General features: G+C 46.6%; 1 protein-coding gene across 3 annotated transcripts in view; it reads right to left on the bottom strand.

Annotated features, from left to right (window-relative positions):
* Positions 1 to 23,053, bottom strand: part of DOCK1 (dedicator of cytokinesis 1) — a 552,732-nt gene that overhangs the window by 78,666 nt on the left and 451,013 nt on the right. For all 3 annotated transcript variants that reach the window (XM_038743481.1, XM_038743482.1, XM_038743483.1), the window contains exons 38-39: positions 20,782 to 20,901; positions 2,712 to 2,801 (exon numbers count right to left, since the gene is read on the bottom strand). In XM_038743481.1, the coding sequence (XP_038599409.1) occupies positions 2,712 to 2,801; positions 20,782 to 20,901 (210 nt within the window). The remainder of the gene's footprint in view (positions 1 to 2,711; positions 2,802 to 20,781; positions 20,902 to 23,053) is intronic.

Here is a 23,053-nt window from a genome sequence, read left to right as displayed (position 1 = left end):
CGTTATATTGCCCTCTCCCAAGTGCTTAGTACAGTACTCTGCACACAGTAAGTGCTCCATAAATACGATAGATGGTTTGGGGAAGCAGTGTGGCCTAGTGGAAAGAGCACCGGCCTGGGAGCCAGAGGACCTTGGTTCTAATCCTGGATCCTGTATGACCTTGAGCAAGTTACTTCACTTCTCTGGGCCTCAGTTCCCTCTCTGTAAAATGGAGATTAATACCTGTTCTCCCTCCTACTTGGATTGTGAGCCCCATGTGGGACGTGATTATCTTGTAACTACCTCAGTGTTTAGTATAGTTCTTGGCACACAATAAGCTCTTAACAAACACCACAATTATCATTATTATTATTCATTCTCGGGATCTTCTCCACGGTCCAGTTGGAGGATATGCAGGGTATTCACTTGCTAATTTCCTCTGGAAATTCCCTGTTCTCATTTCCCAATACAATGATGCCATTTATTAAGCACCAAGTATGTGCCAAGTTGGGGATCTTCCTTCCTACATATAAAAATAAGAAGAATTGTGGTATTTATTTGGTACAGTGCCAAGAACTGTAGTATATATCCATATATATAGTGTATATATCTATAATTCTATTTATCTATTTTGATGCTATTGACAGCTGTCTACTTGTTTTATTGTCTGTCTCCCCGTTCGAGACTGTGAGCCTTTTGTTGGGTAGGGATTATCTCTATCTGTTGCTGAATTGTACTTTCTAAGCACTTAGTACAGTGCTCTGCACACAGTAAGCACACAATGAATATGATTGAATGAATGTACTAAGCACTGGGGTAGATACAAGCTAATCAGGCAGGACACAGTCCCAGTCCCACATGGAGCTCACAGACTTAATCCCCATTTTATAGATGATGATGACGTAATAATAATAATAATTATGGTACTTGTTAAGCGTTTACTATGTGCCAAGCACTGTTCTAAGAGCTGGGGGAGATACAAGGTTATCAGGCTGTCCTGCGTGGGGCTCACAGTCTTAATCCCCATTTTACAAATGAGGAAACTGAGGCACAGAGAAGTTACGTGACTTGCCCAAAGTCACACAGCTGACAAGTGGTGGAGCCGGGATTAGAACCCATGACCTCTGACGCCCAAGCCCGGGCTCTTGCCACTAAGCCACGCTGATTCTGTAACTGAGGAACAGAGAAATAAACTGGCTTGCCCAAAGTCACATTGCTGACAATCGGCAGGGCTAAGATTAGAACCCAGGCCCCTGGTTCCCAGATCCGGGTTCATTCAGGGAACCGTCCCAGAATGCCGACCGAAGACCCGGCTCTGTGAACCCTGAGTTTTGGTCACACTGGATCCCACTGGATCCCCCTGGATCCCGTTGTCCCTGGCAAGGCCTTTCCCTGAGCAGACAGAGGGCTCCAAACCCACCAGGTCCCACGGCTTCATATGGGAGTCGGGAGGGAGCCAGGAGAAGCCTGGAGGGTCTGGGAGGAGATGTCTTTTCCTTTCAAATTTCATTCATTCATTCATTCATTTAATCGTATTTATTGAGCGCTTATTGTGTGCACAGCACTGTACTAAACGCTTGGGAAGTACATGTTGGCAACATATAGAGACGGTCCCTACCCAACAGCGAGCTCACAGTCTAGAAGGGGGAGACAGACAACAACACAGAACATGTTAACAAAATAAAATAAATAGAATAAATATGTACAAATAAAATAAATAAATAGAGTAATAAATCCGTACAAACATATATACAGGTGCTGTGGGGAAGGGAAGGAGGTAAGGCGGGGGGATGGGGAGGGGGAGGAAGGGGAGAGGAAGGAAGGGAATAATAATGATGGCATTTATTAAGTGCTTTACAGATGAGGTAACTGAGGCCCAGAGAAGTGAAGTAACTTGCCCAAAGACACACAGCTGAGAAGTGGCGGAGCCGGGATTTGAACCCATGAACTCTGTCTCCAAAGCCCGGGCTCTTTCCACTGAGCCACGAGAACCAGCGTAGCCTAACAGAGCCTGGACCTAGCAGACCCAGCTCCATCACTTTCCTGCTCCGTGACCTCAGAGAAGTCACCTCAGTTCTGTGGGCCTCAGTTTCCTGGCCCCACCTTTCCTTAGGTGTATCTGGTCAGCCCTGTCCCCATCTGAGGGGATTTCTTTCCCCAGGACTCAGCAGAATGCTCTGCACAGAGTCAGCTCTGCCTAAATCATATCATTGCTACTACTAGTCCCCAAAGGCCAGTCCGGGGCCCGGTGGGCAGGTGATCTCGTGACCTGTCACCCCGGACTAATAACAATAATAATAATAATGATGATGGCATGTATTAAGCGCTTACTATGTGCAAAGCACTGTTCTAAGCGCTGGGGAGGTTACAAGGTGATCAGGTTGTCCCACGGGGGGCTCAAAGTCTTCATCCCCATTTTACAGATGAGGAAACTGAGGCCCAGAGAAGTTAAGTGACTTGCCCAAAGTCACACAGCTGACCATTGGAAGAGGCGGGATTTGATCCCATGACCTCTGACTCCAAAGTTTCCACTGAGCCACGCTGCTTCTTTACCCCAGTCCTCTGGCTCCCAGCCCCTCAAGCCCCAGGGAAAGGCAGGGGGTAGAGGATTGAGGCCAGAAACCTTCCGTTGGTGCTGGCTAACCCCCTGCCCAGACCCTGACGACATGTGGCTAAGAGGCAGGGAGCCCTGAGGGAGGAGGCCGCGTCCAGCGGAGGGACCAAAAACTCACCAGCAACTCGCTGAGTTGTTCATAGTCGAACATTTCATTTTCGTACTGCTCGGCCAGTTCTTTGCCCAGAGCGATGGCCTCCTCCCACATCTGCAGGAAAGAAGACACACAGCCGTCACACATCCTCATCAGACCCGCGTCACACCGGCCGGGGGTTTGCCACCCGGTGGGCCGCAAATCGGGGGAACTGCAGGATCGCAGTGGGGAGGCAAACACTAATATAATCGAATAAAATTACAGATCTGTACATAACTGCTGTGGGGATGGGAGGCAGGGAAAATAAAGGGAGGAAGTCAGGGCAACACAGAAAGGAATGGGAGAAGAAAGCAGGGCTTAGTCAGGGAAGGCCTCTTGGAGGAGATGGGCCTTAAATAAGGCTTTGAAGGAGGGGAGAGTCATTGTCTGCAGATACAAGGAGTGAGGGCGTTTCAGGCCAGAGACAGAATGTGGGCGTGAGGTCAGTGGCGAGATAGGAAAGATCGAGGGAAAGTGAGAAGCTTAGCAATAGAGGAGCAAAGTTTTTACAGTAGGAGAATAGAGAGGTGAGGTAGGAGGGGGCAAGGTGATTGTTTTAAAGCCAATAGTAAGGAGTTTCTGCTTCATGTGGAGGTGGATGGGCAACCACTGGAGGTTCTTGAGGAGTGGGGAAACGTGGCCTGAAAGTTTCTGTGGAAAAATGAGCCGGGCAGCAGAGTGAATAATGGATGGGAATGGGGAGAGACAGGAGGCTGGGAGGTCAGTGATGAGGCTGATTCATTCATTCATTCAATAGCATTTATTGAGTGCTTACTGTGTGCAGAGCACTGTACTAAGCGCTTAGGAAGTAGAAGTTGGCAACATATAGAGACGGTCCCTACCCAACAGCGGGCTCACAGTCTAGAAGATACATTAATCAAGGTGGGAGCGGATAAGTGCTTGGATTAACAAGGGAGCAGTCTGAACGGAGAAGAAAGGGTGGATTATAGTGATGTTGTGAAGATTGAACTGGCAGGATTTAGTGACATATGGGGGTTGAATGGGAGAGAGGAGTCAAGGATAATAATAATAATAATAATAATGGCATTTATTAAGTGCTTACTATGTGCAAAGCACTGTTCTAAGCGCTGAGGAGGTTACAAGGTGATCAGGTTGTCCCACGGGGGGCTCACAGTCTTAATCCCCATTTTTACAGATGAGGTAACTGAGGCACAGAGAAGTGAAGTGACTTGCCCAAAGTCACACAGCCGACAATTGGCAGAGCCAGGATTTGAACCCATGCCCTCTGACTCCAAAGCCCGGGCTCTTTCCACTGAGCCACGCTGCTTACAGGCCTGTGACAGGAAGGATGGTGGTGCCGTCCACAGTGATGGGAAAGTCAGGGGGTGGGCAGGGTTTGGGTGGGAAGATAAGGACTTCTGTTTTAGACATGTTAAGTTTGAGGTGTTGGTGGGACATTTGAGTAGAGGTGCCCTGAAGGCAGAAAGAAATATTAATTCCTTCATTCAATCGTATTTATTGAGTGCTTACTGTGTACAGAGCACTGTACTAAGCACTTGGAAAGTACAATTCAGCAACAGATAGAGACAATCCCTACCCAACAATGGGCTCACAGTCTAGAAGGGAGAGACAGACAATAAAACAAAACGAGTACTGCAGAGACAGAGAGAGATCAGGCCTGTAGATAGAGGTTTGGGAATCATCTGCGTAGAGGTGGTAGTTGAAGAAGCAAATGAGCTCTCCAAAGGAGCGGGTGTAGATGGAAATTAGAACTGAACCTTGAGGGACCCCCACAGTTAGGGGGTGGGAGGCAGAGGAGGAGCCCGCGAAAGAGACCGAGAATGAGCGGCCAGAGTGATAGGAGGAGAATCAGGTGAGGACAGAGTTAGTGATGTTGCCAACTTGTACTTCCCAAGTGCTTAGTACAGTGCTCTGCACACAGTAAGCGCTCAATAAATACAATTGATTGATTGATTGATGTCAAAGTTGGATTAATGTTTCCAGGAGAAGGAGGTGGTTGACAGTGTCGAAGGTAGCGGAGGATTAGGATGGAGTAGAGGCCGGTAAATTTGGCAAGAAGAGATCATTTGTGTCCTTTGAGAGGGGGGTTTCTGTGGGGTGAAGGGGATGGGAAGCCAGATTGGAGGGGGTCAAGGAGAAAATTGGAAGAGAGGAACTTGAGAGAAAGGGTGAAGACAACTCGCTCAAGAAGTTTGAAGAGGAATGATAAATATAATTGATTGATGTTTGGCGTGTAACTAATCTGTCAATCATTGACATTTATTGAGCACTCACTGGGGGCACAAAACTGTACTAAGTGCTTTGGAGAATACATTTGAGTTAGCAGGCATCACCCCTATCCTCGAGGAGCTTAGAGTGCTCTGTGCTGAGAGCTAGGGAGGTTACAAAAGAGGTAGTATACATCAATCAATCAATCAATCAATCGTATTTATTGAGCGCTTACTATGTGCAGAGCACTGTACTAAGCGCTTGGGAAGTACAAATTGGCAACACATAGAGACAGTCCCTACCCAACAGTGGGCTTACAGTCTAAAAGGGGGAGACAGAGAAGAGAACCAAACATACCAACAAAATAAAATAAATAGGATAGTACATGCTTCCTGCCCTCGAGAAACTTACCACTTTATTCGTAAATAATTGCAAATATTTAATGTCCATCAAGAAGCAGCATAGCCTAGTGTCTAGAGCCCAGGCCTGGGAGTCAGATGACCTGGGTTCTAATTCTGCATCCGCCACTTGCCTGCTGTGCGACCCGGGGAAAATCACTGAGCTTTTCTGTGCCTCGGTTTCCTCATCTGTAGAATGGGGATTTAATGCCTGTTCTCTCTCCCTGCGAGACTGTGCGCCCTGCTTGGGACAGGGAACTGTGTCTCACCTGATTACCTTGTATCTACCCCAGTGTTTAGTACAGTGCTTGGCACATAGTAGGTGCTTAACAAATAAAGTTGTTATCTCTAGTATTTCTGTGTAAGCTCTAGGTGGACAGCCATATTTCTGTTGTAATGATGATGGCATTTATTAAGCGCTTACTATGTGCAAAGCACTGTTCTAAGCGCTGGGGAGGTTACAAGGTGATCAGGTCGTCCCTCGGGGGGCTCACAGTCTTCATCCCCATTTTACAGATGAGGTAACTGAGGCACAGAGAAGTGAAGGGACTTGCCCAAAGTCACCCAGCTGACAATTGGCAGAGCCGGGATTTGAACCCGTGACCTCTGACTCCAAAGCCCGGGCTCTTTCCACTGAGCCACGCTGTTGTACTTTCCCAAGTGCTTACAGTGTCTGGCACATAGTACGCCCTTAACAAATACCATTAAAAAAAGGTGCTTATTACAGCACTTTGCATTCAGGGGACATTCAGTAAATGCCATCCCTCCCACTATCAGAATGAAACTCGCATTTAGAGTTCTGAAGAATTCCATTTTCCTTTTAATGTTTCTTTTTAGGCTCCAGTGATCCATGCCCTCTCTTGGCTATTTCCATTTCAAAAGAAAAATATCATTTTTACCTAAAGTTCCATCATATTGGCTTTTCCTCCAGATTTCTCAGCTCGAACACAATATTCACTGTCCAAAAAAAGGCTCTCCTCCTCAGGAAACAGTTCAATGGATTGCATTTATCATCAATAACAGGAAAGCTGAATCTTCTCGCATGGCAAACGTTTTCAAACAAGTCTAATTTTTGAGTAATAGCCGGTCTCAATGAACTAAAATAGCCTCGACGTTCTGCTCAGGATGAGGCATCAAGGTACGGAAGCATTCCGCAATTTTCACTCACTTACCGGGATGGGTTCATTGGGAGGGAGGAAATGTTTGAAAATGGATTAGGGATTGCTTGCTGATGGGATAGTACATGATAATAATAATGTCTAAGCATCTACCACGTGTTAAACACCATGCTAAGCACTGGGGTAGGCATAATAAACAGGTCAAACATGGTCCTTGTTCTTGCTATCCAAGGGAGGAAGGCAAAGCAGGGATTTTAACTCCATTTTATAAGTGGGGCCCAGAGTATTGAAATGATCTGCTCAAGACCACATGGCAGGAGATTGGCCAGGCCAGGATTAGAACCCAGGTCTCCTGACCCAGATCCGTGCTCTTTCCCCTAGGCCCCACTGTTTCTCCAGAATCAATCAATCAGTCAGTCAATCGATGGTATTTATCAAGTGCTTACTCTGTAGAGAGTCCTGGACTAAGCGCTTGGGGGAGGACAATATTACAAAAGAACAGAATGGGTAGATAAATTCTCTGCCCACTAGTTTTATCAATCAGTCCATCCATCGCATTCATTGAGCATTTACTGCATTCAGAGCACTGTACTAAGTGCTTGAAAACGTACAATAATAATAATAATGATGATGACGGTATTTGTTTAGCACTTACTATGTGTGAAGCACTTCTAAGTAACGGCTGGTGGGGAATATAAGGTGATTAGGTTGTCCCACGCGGGGCTCACAGTCTTAATCCCCATTTTACAGATGAGTTAACTGAGGCACAGAGAAATTAAGTGACTTGCCCAAAGTCACACAGCAGACAAGTGGAGGATTCGGGATTAAAACCCATGACCTCTGACTCCCAAGTCCGTACTCTTTCCACCGAGCCACGCTGTGGTATGCACGATAATAATAATAATAATGATGGTATTTGTTAAGTGCTTATTCATTCATTCAGTCATATTTATTGAGCGCTTACTGTGTGCAGAGCACTGTACTAAGTGCTTGGGAAGTACAAGTTGGCAACACATAGAGATGGTCCCTACCCAACAGCGGGCTTACTATGTGCCAAGCCCTGTTCTAAGCGCTGGGGGAGATACAAGGTAATCAGGTTGTCTCACGTGGAGCTCACAGTCTTCATCCCCATTTTACAGATGAGGTAACTGAGACCCAGAGAAGTGAAGTGGCTTGCCCAAGGTCACATAGCAGACAAGCGGCAGAGCTGGGATTAGAACCCACATCCTCTGACCCCCAAACCGGGGCTCTTTCCACTATGCCACACTGCTTCTCAATCCGTGCCCACAAGGAACTTACAGGCTATAGGGGTAGACAGACAGATAAATCAATTGAAGATGGTGAAATAGTAATAATAATAATAATAATAATGGTATTTGTTAAGCACTTACTATGTGCCAAGCACTGTTCTAAGCACTGAGGTAGATACAAGGTTATCAGGTTGTCTCACGCGGGACTCACAGTCTTCACCCCCATTTTACAGATAAGGTAACTGAGGCACAGAGTAGTTAAGTGACTCGCCCAAAGTCACACAGCTGACAAGTGGTGGAGCCAGGATTAGAACCCACGACCTCTGATTCCCAAGCCCGGGCTCTTTCCGCTAAGCCACACTGCTTCTCTATAATAGCATATAAGGATATTTAGACTGTGAGCCCCTTGTGGGATAAGGTCTGTGTCCAACCTAAATATCCTGTACCAACCCCAGTGCTCAGCATGGCACTTAACACATAGTAAGTGCTTAATGAATACCATAAATATTAATGATATTTATATAAGTACTGAGGGGTTGGGGTGAGTTTCAAATTGCTTTTGAATCCATCGATCAATTGTATTTATTAAATACTTATTGCTGCTTTTTCTACTGACATATACTGAGGGGTTGGGGTGAGTTTCAAATTGCTTTTGAATCCATCAATCAATTGTATTTATTAAATACTTATTGCTGCTTCTTTTACTGACATATGTTTGGGGCTTACATTAGTAATTATGGAATTTATTATGGGCCACCAATTAAGTGACAAGAAATGGCATAGATAACTGATAATCGGCTAGGGCACGACCTGTACTTCCCAAGCATTTAGTACAGTGCTCTGCACACAGTAAGTGCTCAATAAATACGATTGAATGAGTGAATGAGCCAAGCACAGTTCTAAATGCTGATTTAACCCCCATTTTACAGATAAGGGGACTGAGTTTCAGAGAAATTAGTTGACATGTCTGCTGACTTGGGAGCATGATGTAGAGGATAGAGCGTTGGCCTGGGACTCAGAAGGTCATAATAATAATAATCATCATCATCAATCGTATTTATTGAGCGCTTACTGTGTGGACAGCACTGTACTAAGCGCTTGGGAAGTACAAATTGGCAACATATAGAGGCAGTCCCTACCCAACAGTGGGCTCACAGTCTAAAAGTCACAGTCTAATAATAATAATAATAATAATGATAGCATTTGTTAAGCACTTACTATGTGCAAAGTACTGTTTATGATGGCATTTATTAAGTGCTTACTATGTGCAGAGCACCGTTCTAAACGCTGGGGAGGATACAAGGTGATCAGGTTGTCCCACATAGGGCTCACAGTCTTCATCCCCATTTTACAGACGAGGTAACTGAGGCACAGAGAATAATAATAATAATGATGATGGCATTTATTAAGCGCTTACTATGTGCAAAGCACTGTTCCAAGCGCTGGGGCGGTTACAAGGTGATCAGGTTCTCCCACAGGGGGCTCACAGTCTTCATCCCCATTTTCCAGATGAGGTAACTGAGGCACAGAGAAGTTTAGTGACTTGCCCAAGGTCACCCAGCGGACAAGTGGAGGAGCCGGGATTAGAACCCAGGCCCTCTGACTCCCAAGCCCGGGCTCTCTCCGCTGGGCGACGCTGCTTCCCTTTCAGGGCATTGTCGCTGGAGGCAACGTCTGGCTCATGAGCTCTTTCCGCCGAGAACGACGTAGAGAGGTCATGACTTGCGAAGCGTTAAAAAAGGGAAACTATGATTTTATCACAATCTTTTTACATCTATATCGAGCGAATTTCCATAAATTCTCTTCCCTAGAGCACTCTTTCTGGGCCGAAGCGGGCGGACTAACGTGTACACAGGCTGCTTTGCGGCAGACGGAGAGAAGGTCAAAAAATCAAAGAAAATTCAGGTTGCACGTCCCTCTCAAATGCAGCCCCCTGGCAGGGAGAAAATATATACCGCAGACACAGACGTTATCTACATATACATGCTTGTAAGCACCCAAGCACTTAGTACAGTGCCTGGCACATAGTAAGCGCTTAACAAATATCATAATCATCATAATAATAATGCTTCAAAACTGTTGTCAATGGAGAAGGCATTTTAATGATGATGATGATGTCATTTATTAAGCGCTTACTATGTGTAAAGCACTGCTCTAAGCGCTGAGGAGGTTACAAGGTGATCAGGTTGTCCCACGGGGGGCTCACCGTCTTAATCTCCATTTTACAGATGAGGTAACTGAGGCCCAGAGAAGTAAAGTGACTTGCCCAAAGTCACGCAGCCGACAATTGGCAGAGCTGGGATTTGAACCCATGACCTCTGACTCCAAAGCCCGGGCTCTTTCCACTGAGCCACGCTGCTTCTCTTAATGAGTTTAATGAGTATAAACCTGTAAAAAAAAACCAAAAATAGAATCCAAGAAGCCAGGAGCTGGGATCCACTATGATCCAGTAACCCCTTTATCGTGTTAGGCCAGAGAGAAGCAGCAAGGCCTAGGGGAGGGAGCGGGAGCCTGGGGGTCAGAAGGACCTGGGTTCTAATCCCAGTTCTGCCACTTGTCAGCTGTGTGACCTTGGGCAAGTCACTTCACTTCTCTGTGCCTCAGTTCTCTCATCTATAAAATGGGAATTGAGACTGTGAGTCCCATGCGGGACAGGGACTATGTCCAATGTAATGTTCGTATCCACCCCAGAGCTTAGTACAGTGCCTGGCACATAATAATAATAATAATAATGGCATTTGTTAAGTGCTTACTATGTGCGAAGCACTGTTCTAAGAGCTGGGGGGATAGAGGGTGATCAGGTTATCCCACGTGGGGCTCACAGTCATAATCCCCATTTTACAGTTGAGGTAACTGAGGCACAGAGAAGTTAAGTGGCTTGCACAAGGTCACACAGCTGACAAGTGGCGGAGCTGGAATTCGAACCCGTGACTTCTGACTCCCAAGACCGCGCTCTTTCCAGTGAGCCACGCTTCTAATCTCCTCACTGTACCTCGTTCTCGCCTGTCCCGCCGTCGACCCCCGGCCCACGTCATCCCCTGGGCCTGGAATGCCCTCCCTCTGCCCCTCCGCCAAGCTAGCTCTCTTCCTCCCTTCAAGGCCCTGCTGAGAGCTCACCTCCTCCAGGAGGCCTTCCCAGACTGAGCCCCTTCCTTCCTCTCCCCCTCGTCCCCCTCTCCATCCCCCCATCTTACCTCCTTCCCTTCCCCACAGCACCTGTATATATGTATATATGGTTGTACATATTTATTACTCTATTTATTTATTTATTTATTTTACTTGTACATTTCTATCCTATTTATTTTATTTTGTTAGTATGTTTGGTTCTGTTCTCTGTCTCCCCCTTTTAGACTGTGAGCCCACTGTTGGGTAGGGACTGTCTCTATGTGTTGCCAATTTGTACTTCCCAAGCGCTTAGTACAGTGCTCTGCGCATAGTAAGCGCTCAATAAATACGATTGATTGATTGATTGATTGCTTCAGTGGAAATATGGATGCATTCTTCCATGTGATACTCACCCTGGCTAGGGGCTGGGGTGAATTTCAAAGTGTTTATAGGGTGCACAAACAGAAATGCTGAGGGGCTGAAGGTGGAGTGAATAGCAAGTGCTTCAAGGGTAAAACCTTTGCCCGGAAGCAGCATGGCTCAGCGGAAAGAGCCTGGGCTTTGGAGTCAGAGGTCATGGGTTCAAATCCTGGCTCTGCCAATTGCCAGCTGTGTGACTTTGGGCAAGTCACTTAACTTCCCTGTGCCTCAGTGACCTCATCTGGAAAATGAGGATCAAGACTGTGAGCCCCATGTGGGACAACAAGATCACCTTGTAACCTTCCCAGCGCTTAGAATCAATCAATCAATCGTATTTATTGAGCGCTTACTGTGTGCAGAGCACTGTATTAAGTGCTTGGGAAGTACAGTGCCTTGCACATAGTAAGCGCTTAATAAATGCTATTATTATTATTATTAAAACCAATCAATCAATCATATTTATTGCCTGCTTACTTTGTGCAGAGTGTTGTACTATTAGCCTGGGAGGGGACACTATGCCGACATAACAGAGCCATAGACAAGTTCCCTGCCCACAGCGAGCTTACAGCTAGAGGATGAGCTTACAGTCTAGAGGATCCTAAGTGCTTTGCACATAGCAAGCGCTTAACAAATGCCATTATTATTATTATTATTATTATTATTATTATATTTTTACAGTGGGGCTGTGAGAAAGCGGCGCGGGGGGAGCCTTGGGAGATGGGGTGCCGGAAGTGAGGGACAAATAAAACTGGAGTACGGGGAGCCAGGAAGACGAGAGTAGGACGACACCACTTTTCCAGCACTGCCCCCCTCTTAAAGCCTTACTAAAATAATAATAATAATAATAATGGCATTTGTTAAGTGCTTACTATGTGCAAAGCACTGTTCTAAGCGCTGGGGGGATACAATGGGATCAAGTTGTCCCACGTGGGGCTCACAGTCTTGATCCTCATTTTACAGATGAGGTAACTGAGGCTCAGAGAAGTTAAGTGACTTGCCCAAGGTCACACAGCAGACATGTGGTGGAGTTGGGATTCGAACCCATGACCTCTGACTCCAAAGCCCGTGCTCTTTCTACTGAGCCACGCTGCTTCTCTAAATCACATCTTAAAATCACATCTTATAATAGTAAGTCTTTTAGACTGTGAGCCCAATGTTGGGTAGGGACTGTCTCTATATGTTGCCAATTTGTACTTCCCAAGCGCTTAGTACAGTGCTCTGCACATAGTAAGCGCTCAATAAATATGATTGATTGATTGATTGATAATAGTACTACTAATAATAATATTTGTTAAGCGCTTACTAGGTGCCAGGCACTGTACTAAGCGCTGGGATGGATACCAGCAAATGGTGTTGGATACAGTCCCGGTCCCACGTGGGGCTCACAGTCTCAATCCCCATTTTACTAGCTGAGGCAACTGAAGTAACTGAGGCTCGGAGAAGTGAAATGACTTATCCAAGGACACTCAGCAGACAAGTGCTTTGGGAAAGTAGAATATAACATAATATGTATATATATAATATATATATATATATATTATATATAATATATATTAATATAATATTTAGACTGTGAGCCCACTGTTGGGTAGGGACTGTCTCTATATGTTGCCAATTTGTACTTCCCAAGTGCTTAGTACAGTGCTCTGCACATAGTAAGAGCTCAATAAATACGATTGATGCTATAACAATAAACAGGCACATTCTCTGCCCAGTGCCTGGAACATAGGAAGTGTTTAACAAATACCATAAAAAAGGGAGTAATTGGAGGCTGTGGCTCAGTGCAGGAGGGTTCAGAAATATCGGACCAATCGAGCGATCGCCCAAGTCACCTAAACACAGCCAGTGTTGAGAAGCAGCGTGGCTCAGTGGAAAGAGCCCGGGCTTTGGAGTCAGTGGTCAGGGGTTCAAATCCCGGCTCCGCCAATTGTCAGCTGTGTGACTTTGGGCAAGTCACTTCACTTCTCTGGGCCTCAGTTACCCCATCTGTAAAATGGGGATTGACTGTGAGCCCCCCGTGGGACAACCTGATCACCTTGTAACCTCCCCAGCGCTTAGAACAGTGCTTTGTACATAGTAAGCGCTTAATAAATGCCATCAAAAAAAAAAACAAAAAACAGTGTGCCCAAGTGGCATACGACCAGTGTGCAACAACCTGTCACATTCCCAGAAGCAGCACGGCCTATTGGAAAGAGCCTGGGCCTGGGCTCCAGAAGACCTGGGTTTTCATCCCAGCTCTGCCACTTTCCTGCTGTGTGACCTTGGCCAAGTCACTTAACCTCCCTGTGCCTCCGTTCCCTCATCTGCAGAATGAGAATTCAGTACCTATTGTCCCTCCTACCTAGACTGTTCGCCTCATGTATCTACTCCAGCACTTAGTACAGCGCTTGGCACATAGCAAGCGCTTAACAACCTATATATATATAATTTGTACTTGGCATACATAGTGTACTATGTGTACTTTTTAGACTGTGAGCCCACTGTTGGGTAGGGACTGTCTCTATATGTTGCCAACTTGGACTTCCCAAGCGCTTAGTACAGTGCTCTGCACACAGTAAGCGCTCAATAAATACGATTGATTGATTAATACACTAGTACGCGCTGAGAAGCAGCGTGACTCAGTGGAAAAAGCCCGGGCTTTGGAGTCAGAGGTCATGGGTTCAAATCCCGGCTCTGCCAACTGTCAGCTGTGTGACTTTGGGCAGGGCACTTAACTTCTCTGGGCCTCAGTTCCCTCATCTGTAAAATGGGGATTAAGACTGTGAGCCCCAAGTGGGACAACCTGATCACCTTGTATCCCCCACAGCACTTAGAACAGTGTTTTGGACATAGTAAGTGCTTAACAAATACCATCATTATTATTATTATGAAGTGACTTGTCCAAGGTCGCAGAGTAGACAAGTGATGGAGCTGGGATTAGGACCCATGACATTCTGATTCCCATTCATTCATTCATTCATTTATTCATTCATTCAATCGTATTTATTGAGCGCTTACTGTGTGCACAGCACTGTACTAAGCGCTTGGGAAGTACAAGTTGGCAACATAAAGAGACGGTCCCTACCCAACAACGGGCTCACAGTCTAGAAAAGGGAGACAGACAACAAAACAAAACATAACATTCCCAGGCCCGGGCTCTACCCTCTCCGTCATGTTTATTATTCTATTTATTTTATTAATGATGTGTATATATCTATAATTCTATTGATCTATTTTGATGCTATTGATGCCTGTCTACTTGTTTGGTTTTGTTGTCTGTTTCCCCCTTCTAGACTGTGAGCCCTTTATTGGGTAGGGATTGTCTCTATGTGAGAAGCAGCGTGGCTCAGTGGAAAAAGCCTGGGCTTGGGAGTCAGAGGTCATGGGTTCCGCCGCTTTTCAGCTGTGTAACTCTGAGCAAGTCACTTACCTTCTCTGTGCCTCAGTTAACTCATCTGTAAAATGGGGGTGAAGACTGTGAGCCCCACGTGGGACAACCTGATCACCTTGTAACCTTCCCAGCGCTTAGAACAGTGTCTTCTAGACTGTAAGCCCACTGTTGGGTAGGGACCGCTCTATATGTTGCCAACTTGTACTTCCCAAGCGCTTAGTACAGTGCTCTGCACACAGTAAGCGCTCAATAAATACGATTGAATGAATGAATGAATGAACAGTGCTTTGCATCATCATCATCATCAATCGTATTTATTGAGCGCTTACTGTGTGCAGAGCACTGTACTAAGCGCTTGGGAAGTACAAATTGGCAACATAGTTAAGTGCTTAATAAATGTCTTTCTTCTTATTATTATTATTATGTGTTGCTGAATTGTACTTTGCAAGTGCTTAGTACAGTGCTCTGCACACAGTAAGCGCTCAGTAAATACGATTGAGTGAATGAATGAATGATTTCATGGACCTAGTGAAGGGTAAAGGGCCCTGACAGGACAGAGGAGAAAATAACTTTTTCACTAGGAATGAGACCTTCCTAGTTTGGCCATGATGTGAGGTCAATCAATCGTATCTATTGAGCGCTTACTGGGTGCAGAGCACTGTACTAAGCACTTGGTGGAGAGTACAACAGAACAGTATAACAGATTTGGGAGACCCATTTTCTGCCCACAGCGAGCTTGCAGTCTAGATCTAGTCCTTGGAGAATCATCTTGGAGAAAATAAAAGACCCTTGAGTTTCCAAATGGAATATGACTTTGAGAAAAGTCACTGCTTTAAATGAATTGGTTCTGAGCGCTCACCTAGGACCTGGGTGATAAATTGGGTATCTCTGCTAATGCTGTTTTTTTTTTCTTGAGATATTTTAGAACTGACAAATACTGACTCCTTCCCGCTGACTAAATTCTCTTTATTGCTGCCATTTTTGTCCTCCCAGGAAGAAGCCTCGTCACTTTCAACAAAGCTCAGGGCTTGATTGGAAATTATGAGTCCCCACCAAGCACAATGGCTCCAAAGAAGTTTCCCAGAAGACTGTCAGGCAGCCGTGATCAAACGGAACACAAGGTTTTCAGGGTGAGAGCTGACAGGCTCTGGAAAAATAGCTCATAAAGAGAGCAGAGTAAATATTAGGGAAAGAAGAAAGAGAGATAAAAGGATGAATAAGAAAACGGGGGGAAATGACCTTTTGGGTTGGAGAAAAAGAATTCAGGACTAAGATCTAGGGACAGAGAAAAATAATAAAATGTAAATGGCGGAAGAGCCGAGACAGAAGGGTGATTGAGAGAAGACGATATGCAGAAATATAATAGAACATCATTTATAAGTCAATGTCTCACGCAGGAGGATGAGGTAAATCCATCAGAGGACGTAATGTTTGAAGAACACCAAAGCAGAGAATATTATTCAAGTAACTTGCCTTCATCCATTGCCCTGCCTCTATTTTTCCTCTTAATGGTATTTGTTAAGAGCTTATTATGTGCCAGGCGCTGTACCATGAGAGGGAGTAGATAAAAGCTTTTCAGGTTGCAAACCGTCCCTGTCCCACGTGGGGCCCACCGTCTTAATCCCTGTCTTATAGATGAGGGAACTGAGGCACAGAGAAGTGAGGTGACTTGCCCGAGGCCCCACAGCAAAAATGTGGCGGAGCCGGGATAATGAACCCAAGTGCCTTTTACTTCCAAGCCCGGGCGCTATTCATTAGGCCTTGCTCCTTCTATTCCGAAGCATGTGCGATATTTACCATAAAAATGAAAGAAATCATTGTCAAAATGTTCTTTTTACTTCCCAAAAGTTTTTTTTTGATGGCATTTATTCATTCATTCATTCAATTGTATTTATTGAGCGCTTACTGTGTGCAGAGCACTGGACTAAGCGCTTGGGAAGTACAAGATGGCAACATCTAGAGACGGTCCCTACTCAACAGTGGGCTCACAGTCTAGAAGCACTTACAATGTGCCAAGCACTGTTCTGTGCACTGGGGAGGTTACAAGGTGATCAGGCTGTCCCACGGGGGGCTCACAGTCTTCATCCCCATTTTACAGATGAGGGAACTGAGGCACAGAGAAGTGACTTGCCCAAAGTCACACAACTGACAATTGGTGGAGTTGAGATTTGAACCCATGACCTGTGACTCCAAAGCCCGGGCTCTTTCCATTGAGCCACGCTGCTTCTCTACCACTAAGCCATGCTGCTTGAAACAGTGTGTACCATTGATAATAATAATAATAATAATATTTGTTAAGTGCTTACTATGTGCAAAGCACTGGGTTGGTTACAAGGTGATCAGGCTGTCCCACGGGGGGCTCACAGTCTTCATCCCCATTTTACAGATGAGGGAACTGAGGCACAGAGAAGTGACTTGCCCAAAGTCACACAGCTGACAATTGGTGGAGTTGACATTTGAAGCCATGACCTGTGACTCCAAAGCCCACTTTCCACTGAGCCACGCTGCATTATGTTGGGCATATTTTGTTGCATTATCTTGGGCATAATAATGAGCTTCTCTAGACGGTCAGCTCATTGTAATAATAATAATAATGATGGTATTTGTTAAGCGCTTACTATGTGCAAAGCACTGTTCTAAGCGCTGAACATTGTAGGAGGGAACATGTTACCAACTCCAGGACACTGTATTCTCCCATGTGCAAAGTACAGTAATCTGCCCAAGTAAGCACACACAAAATACCATTGATTGGGAATAATAATAATAATGCCAACTTGTACTTCCCAAGCACTTAGTACAGTGTTCTGCACACAGTAAGCGCTCAATAAATACGATTGATGATGATGATGATGATAATGATGGCATTCATTAAGCGCTTACTATGTGCAAAGCACTGTTCTAAGTGCTGGGGAGGTTACAAGGTGATCAGGTTGTCCCACGGGGGGCTCACAGTCTTAATCCCCATTTTACAGCTGAGGTAACTGAGGCACAGAGAAGCTAAGTGACTTGCCCAAAGTCACACAGCTGACAATTGGCAGAGCAAGGATTTGAACCCATGACCTCTGACTCCAAAACCTGGGCTCTTTCCACTGAGCCATGCTGCTTCCCAATGAATGATCACGAATGATCACGATGGGACTTTCAAGGCACTGGGCTAAATCCAAGGTTATGAGATGGAAATAGTCCTTGTTCCACTGAGACTCTCGATCTGTCTTATCCCCCTCTTGCAAATGAGGAAATTGAGGCCCAGAGATGTTAAGTGACTTGCCTAAGGTCACACAGCAGGGCCAGGGGCTGAGCCGACATTCGAACCCAGGGCGCCACACTGCCAGGCCAGGACACATGCAGTGAATTTAGATCTTTTTACAGAGGAGCAGCGTGGCTCAGTGGAAAGAGCCCAGGCTTTGGAGTCAGAGGTCATGGGTTCAAATCCCGGCTCCACCAATTGTCAGCTGTGTAACTTCGGGCAAGTCACTTCACTTCTCTGTGCCTCAGTTCCCTCATCTGTAAAATGGGGATTAAGATTGTGAGGCCCATGTGGGACAACCTGATCTCCTTGTATCCCCCCAGCGCTTAGAACAGTGCTTTGCACATAGTAAGCATTTAACAAATACCATTATTATTATTATTATTATTCTTTGGGCCTCAGTTCCCTCATCTATAAAATGGGAATTAAGACTGCGAGCCCCACGTGGGACAAACTGATTAGCTTGTATCTCCCCCAGAGCTTAGAACAGTGCTTGGCACATAGTAAGCAATTAATGAATACCATCATTATTATTGTTAATGGTACACACTGTTTCAAGCAGTATGGCTTAGTGGTAGAGAAGCAGCGTGGTTCAACGGAAAGAGCACGGCTTTGGAGACAGAGGTCATGGGTTCAAATCTCTGCTCCACCAACTGTCAGCTGTGTGACTTTGGCAAGTCACTTCACTTCTCTGTTCCTCAGTTACCTCATCTGTAAAATGGGGATGAAGACTGTGAGCACCCCGTGGGACAACCTGTTCACCATGTAACCTCCCCAGCGCTTAGAACAGTGCGTGGCACATAGTAAGTGCTTAATAAATGCCATTATTCTTCTTATTATTATAAGACCAAGGGCTTGGGAGTCAAAGGTCAAGGGTTCTAATCCTGCCTCCACCACTTGTCAGCCATGTGACTTTGGGCAAGTCATTTCACTTCTCTGTGCCTCAGTGACCTCATCTGTAAAATGGGGATTAAGACTGTGAGCCCTATGTGGGACAAACTGATTACCTTGTATCTACTCCAGCGCTCAGAACAGTGCTTGACACACAGTAAGCGCTTAACAAATGCCAACATTTATTATTATTATTATTATTATTATTTTGTTAATATGTTTTGTTCTGTTCTCTGTCTCCCCCTTCTAGACTGTGAGCCCACTGTTGGGTAGGGACTGTCTCTATATGTTGCCAACTTGTACTTCCCAAGCGCTTAGTACAGTGCTCTGCACACAGTAGGCCTGCAATAAATACAATTGATTGATTGATTGATTGATTGACCAGAGCTGTGGGGATGGTTTGCAGCCAGCCAGCCAGACTCTCTAGCCAGTCCACCTATGTCCCGCAGCAGAACATTCATGTCAACGTCCTTCCACTCTGTCACTTCTCTAATCCGTCATTTATTATAACGTCTGTCTTCCCCAGTAATCAATCAATCAATCATATTTATTGAGCGCTTACTGTGTGCAGAGCACTGTACTAAGCACTTGGGAAGTACAAGTTGGCAACATATAGAGACAGTCCCTACCCAACAGTGGGCTCACAGTCTAAAAACGGGGGACAGTAGACTGTAAACTCCATGACGGCAGGGATTGCACCTTCGGAAAGAGCAAGAGCCAGGCCTCGGAGTGAAAATGTCACGCTCCCACATGGTCCGGCATTCAGGGATGGGAAATTGATTCCGGCTGGGTGGGTAGCCGGGCTGGCCCAGTCCTGAGAGACCTCAGTTCCCTGGCTGCAGGGGGCCAGGAGACATTCATTCATTCATTCATTCATTCAATCATATTTATTGAGCACTTATTGTGTGCAGAGCACTGTACTAAGCACTTGGGAAGTACAAGTTGGTAATATATAGAGACGGTCCCTACCCAAACAGTGGGCTCACAGTCTAGATGGGAGACAGGCCCACAGGTCAAACGTGTGCCTGTGGCAGAGGAATAATAATAGTAAATGTGGTATTTGTTAAGTGCATGCTACGTGCCAGGCACTGTACTAAGCGCTGGGGTGGATCCAAGCAAATCGGGTTGGAAACAGTCCCTGTCCCTCGTGGGGCTCACAATCCCAACCCCATTTTCCAGATGAAGGAACTGAGGCCCAGAGAAGTGAAGTAGCTTGCCCAAGGTCACACAGCAGACACGTGGATACAGCATATAGCTTTAATTCTATTTGTTCTGACGATTTTGACACCTTTCTACATGTTTTCTTTTGTTGTCCATCTCCCACTTTTAGACTGCGAGCCTGTTGTTGGGTAGGGACCATCTCTAGATGTACTACTTGTACTTCCCAAGTGCTTAGTACAGTGCTCTGCACACAGTAAACGCTCAATAAATACAATTGAATGAATGAATGAAAAGTGGAGGAGCTGGGATTAGAACCCATGACCTTCTGACTCCGAGGCCCAGGCTCTACCCACTCTGTTGTGCTGTTTGTTTTTTTATGATATTTGATAAACGGTGGGAAGCAAGCTCACAGGTCGGGTATTCATTCATTTTCATTCAATCGCATTTATTGAGCGCTTACTGTGTGCAGAGCACTGTACTAAGCGCTTGGGAAGTACAAGTTGGCAACATATAGAGACGGTCCCTACCCAACAGTGGGCTCACAGTCTAGAAGGGGGAGACAGACAACAAAGCAAAACATATGTGCCTGCAGCAGGAGGAGGGTGGGCTGGACAGTCCTCCCAGTCCTCCCAGTCCTCCCAGCCTGCGGGTCCTCAGCTTCCGGTTGGTGAGGGGGCAGGGAGATAGTTCCACAGTTTGGGAATGTGCCCGTGGCACAGGAAGGGAGGACACAGTCTTCTAGACTGTGAGCCCGCTATTGGGTAGGGACCCTCTCTATATGTTACCAACTTGCACTTCCCAAGCGCTTAGTCCAGTGCTCTGCACACAGTAAGCGCTCAATAAATACGACTGAATGAATGAATGCAAGGAAAGGGGGAGGGAAGGGAGAGGGGGTGCTCTTGTACCTTGCCCTTGTCGAAGTAATGGATGATTTCCTGGTAGAGCCGGTCCTTCAGTTGGCCCTGGGTGGTCGTCTGGTGCCCGCCGCGCTGGGTGAGGTGGACCGCGCATGCTTCCTCTGACCACTGTGGGGAGACAGAGAGCTAATGAGCGGCCTTATTTTGGAGAGGGGGCCAACTCCATAGACTTTGCACGCTTCCTCCGACCACTTGGGGGAGACAAAGTGCACATGAGCAGCCCCCACAGACCGCACATGCTTCTTCCGACCACTGGGGGGAGACAGAGAGCTTATGAGTGGCCTTATTTTGGGGGCCCACCCCATAGACTGTGCATGCTTCCTCCAACCACTGGGGGGAGACAAACTGCACATGAGCACCCCCCCCCCCCCCCGTGGACCGCACATGCTTCCTCCGACCACTGCGGGGAGACAGAGAGCTAATGAGCGGCCTTATTTTGGGGAGGGGGCCCACTCCATAGACTTTGCACGCTTCCTCCGACCACTGGGGGGAGACAAAGCGCACATGGGCAGCCCCCGCAGACTGCACATGCCTCCTCTGACCACTGTGGGGAGACAAAGCGCACATGAGCAGCCTCCACAGACTGCACACGCTTCCTCCAACCACTGTGTGGAGACAGAGAGCCCATGAGCAGCCTTATTTGGGGGAGGGAGCCCCCGCTCTGTGGACCATATGCACTTCCTCTAACCACTGGGGGGAGACAAAGGGCACGTGAGCAGCCTCCGTGGACCACATATGCTTCCTCTGACCACTGGGGGGAGACAAAAACTCCATCAGGCAAAAACTCCTCACCCTCTGCTTCAAGGCTGTCCATCACCTTGCCCCCTCCTACCTCACCTCCCTTCTCTCCTTCTCCCTCCCAGCCCGCATCCTCTGCTCCACTGCTGCTAATCTCCTCACCGGGCCTCCTTCTCGCCTGTCCCGCCGTCAACCCCCGGCCCACATCCTTCCCCTGGCCCGGAATGCCCTCCCTCCCCACATCCGCCAAGCTCGCTCTCTTCCTCCCTTCAAAGCCCTACTGAGAGCTCACCTCCTCCAGGAGGCCTTCCCAGACTGAGCCCCCTCTTTCCTCTCCCCATCCTCCCGCCTTACCTCCTTCCCCTCCCCACAGCACCAGTATATATGTATATATGCTTGTACGCATTTATTACTCTATTTATTTTATTTGTACATATTTATTTTATTTATTTTATTTTGTTAATATGTTTTGTTTTGTTCTCTGTCTCCCCCTTCTAGACTGGGAGCCCACTGTTGGGTAGGGACTATCTCTATATGTTGCCAACTTGTACTTCCCAAGCGCTTAGTACGGTGCTCTGCACACAGTAAGCGCTCAATAGCTCAATAGCGCTCAAGCGCTAGAGAAGCAGTGTGGCTCAGTGGAAAAGAGCCTGGGCTTTGGAGTCAGAGGTTGTGGGTTCAAATCCCAGCTCCGCCACTTGTCAGCTGGGTGACTTTGGGCAAGTCACTTCACTTCTCTGGGCCTCAGTTACCTCATCTGTAAAATGGGGATTAAGACTGGGAGCCCCATGTGGGACAACCTGCTCACCTTGTAACCTCCCCAGTGCTTAGAACAGTGCTTTGCACATAGTAAGCGCTTAATAAATGCCATCATTATTATTATTATAATAAATATGATTGAATGAATGACAGAGAGCCCGTGAGCAGCCTTATTTGGGGGAGGGGGCCCACTCTGGACCGCACACACTTCCTCTGACCACTGGGGGGAGACAAAGCATACGTGAGCAGCCTCCATGGACTGCGCTCACTTCCTCCAACCACTGCGGGGAGACAGAGAGCCCATGAGCAGCCTTATTTGTGGTAGAGGGTCCACACATGTGGACCACACATGCTTCCTCTGACCACTGGGGGGAGACAAAGCACACATGAGCCCCCTCTGTGGACCACACTTGCTTCCTCTGACCACTGGGGGGAGACAGAAAGCTCATGAGTGATTTTTACGGGGGGGGGGGGCACGCTCTGTGAACCGCACACACTTCCTCTGACCACTGGGGGGAGACAAAGCGCACATGAGCTCGCCTACTGAAAGCTCACCTCCTCCAGGAGGCCTTCCCAGACTGAGCCCCCTTTTTCCTCTCCTCCTCCCCATCCCCCTGCCCCTACCTCCTTTCCCTCCCCACAGCACTTGTATATATGTTTGTACAGTTTTATGACTCTATTTATTTTACTTGTACATATTTACTGTTCTATTTATTTTGTTAATGCTGTGCACCTAGGTTTACCTCTATTTATTCTGCTGACT

The sequence above is a fragment of the Tachyglossus aculeatus genome, chromosome 3 (genome assembly GCF_015852505.1).
Source record: "Tachyglossus aculeatus isolate mTacAcu1 chromosome 3, mTacAcu1.pri, whole genome shotgun sequence".
Lineage (NCBI taxonomy): Eukaryota > Metazoa > Chordata > Mammalia > Monotremata > Tachyglossidae > Tachyglossus > Tachyglossus aculeatus.
Note: the sequence above shows the minus strand (reverse complement) of the source record. Positions and strands in the feature narration are given on the sequence as shown.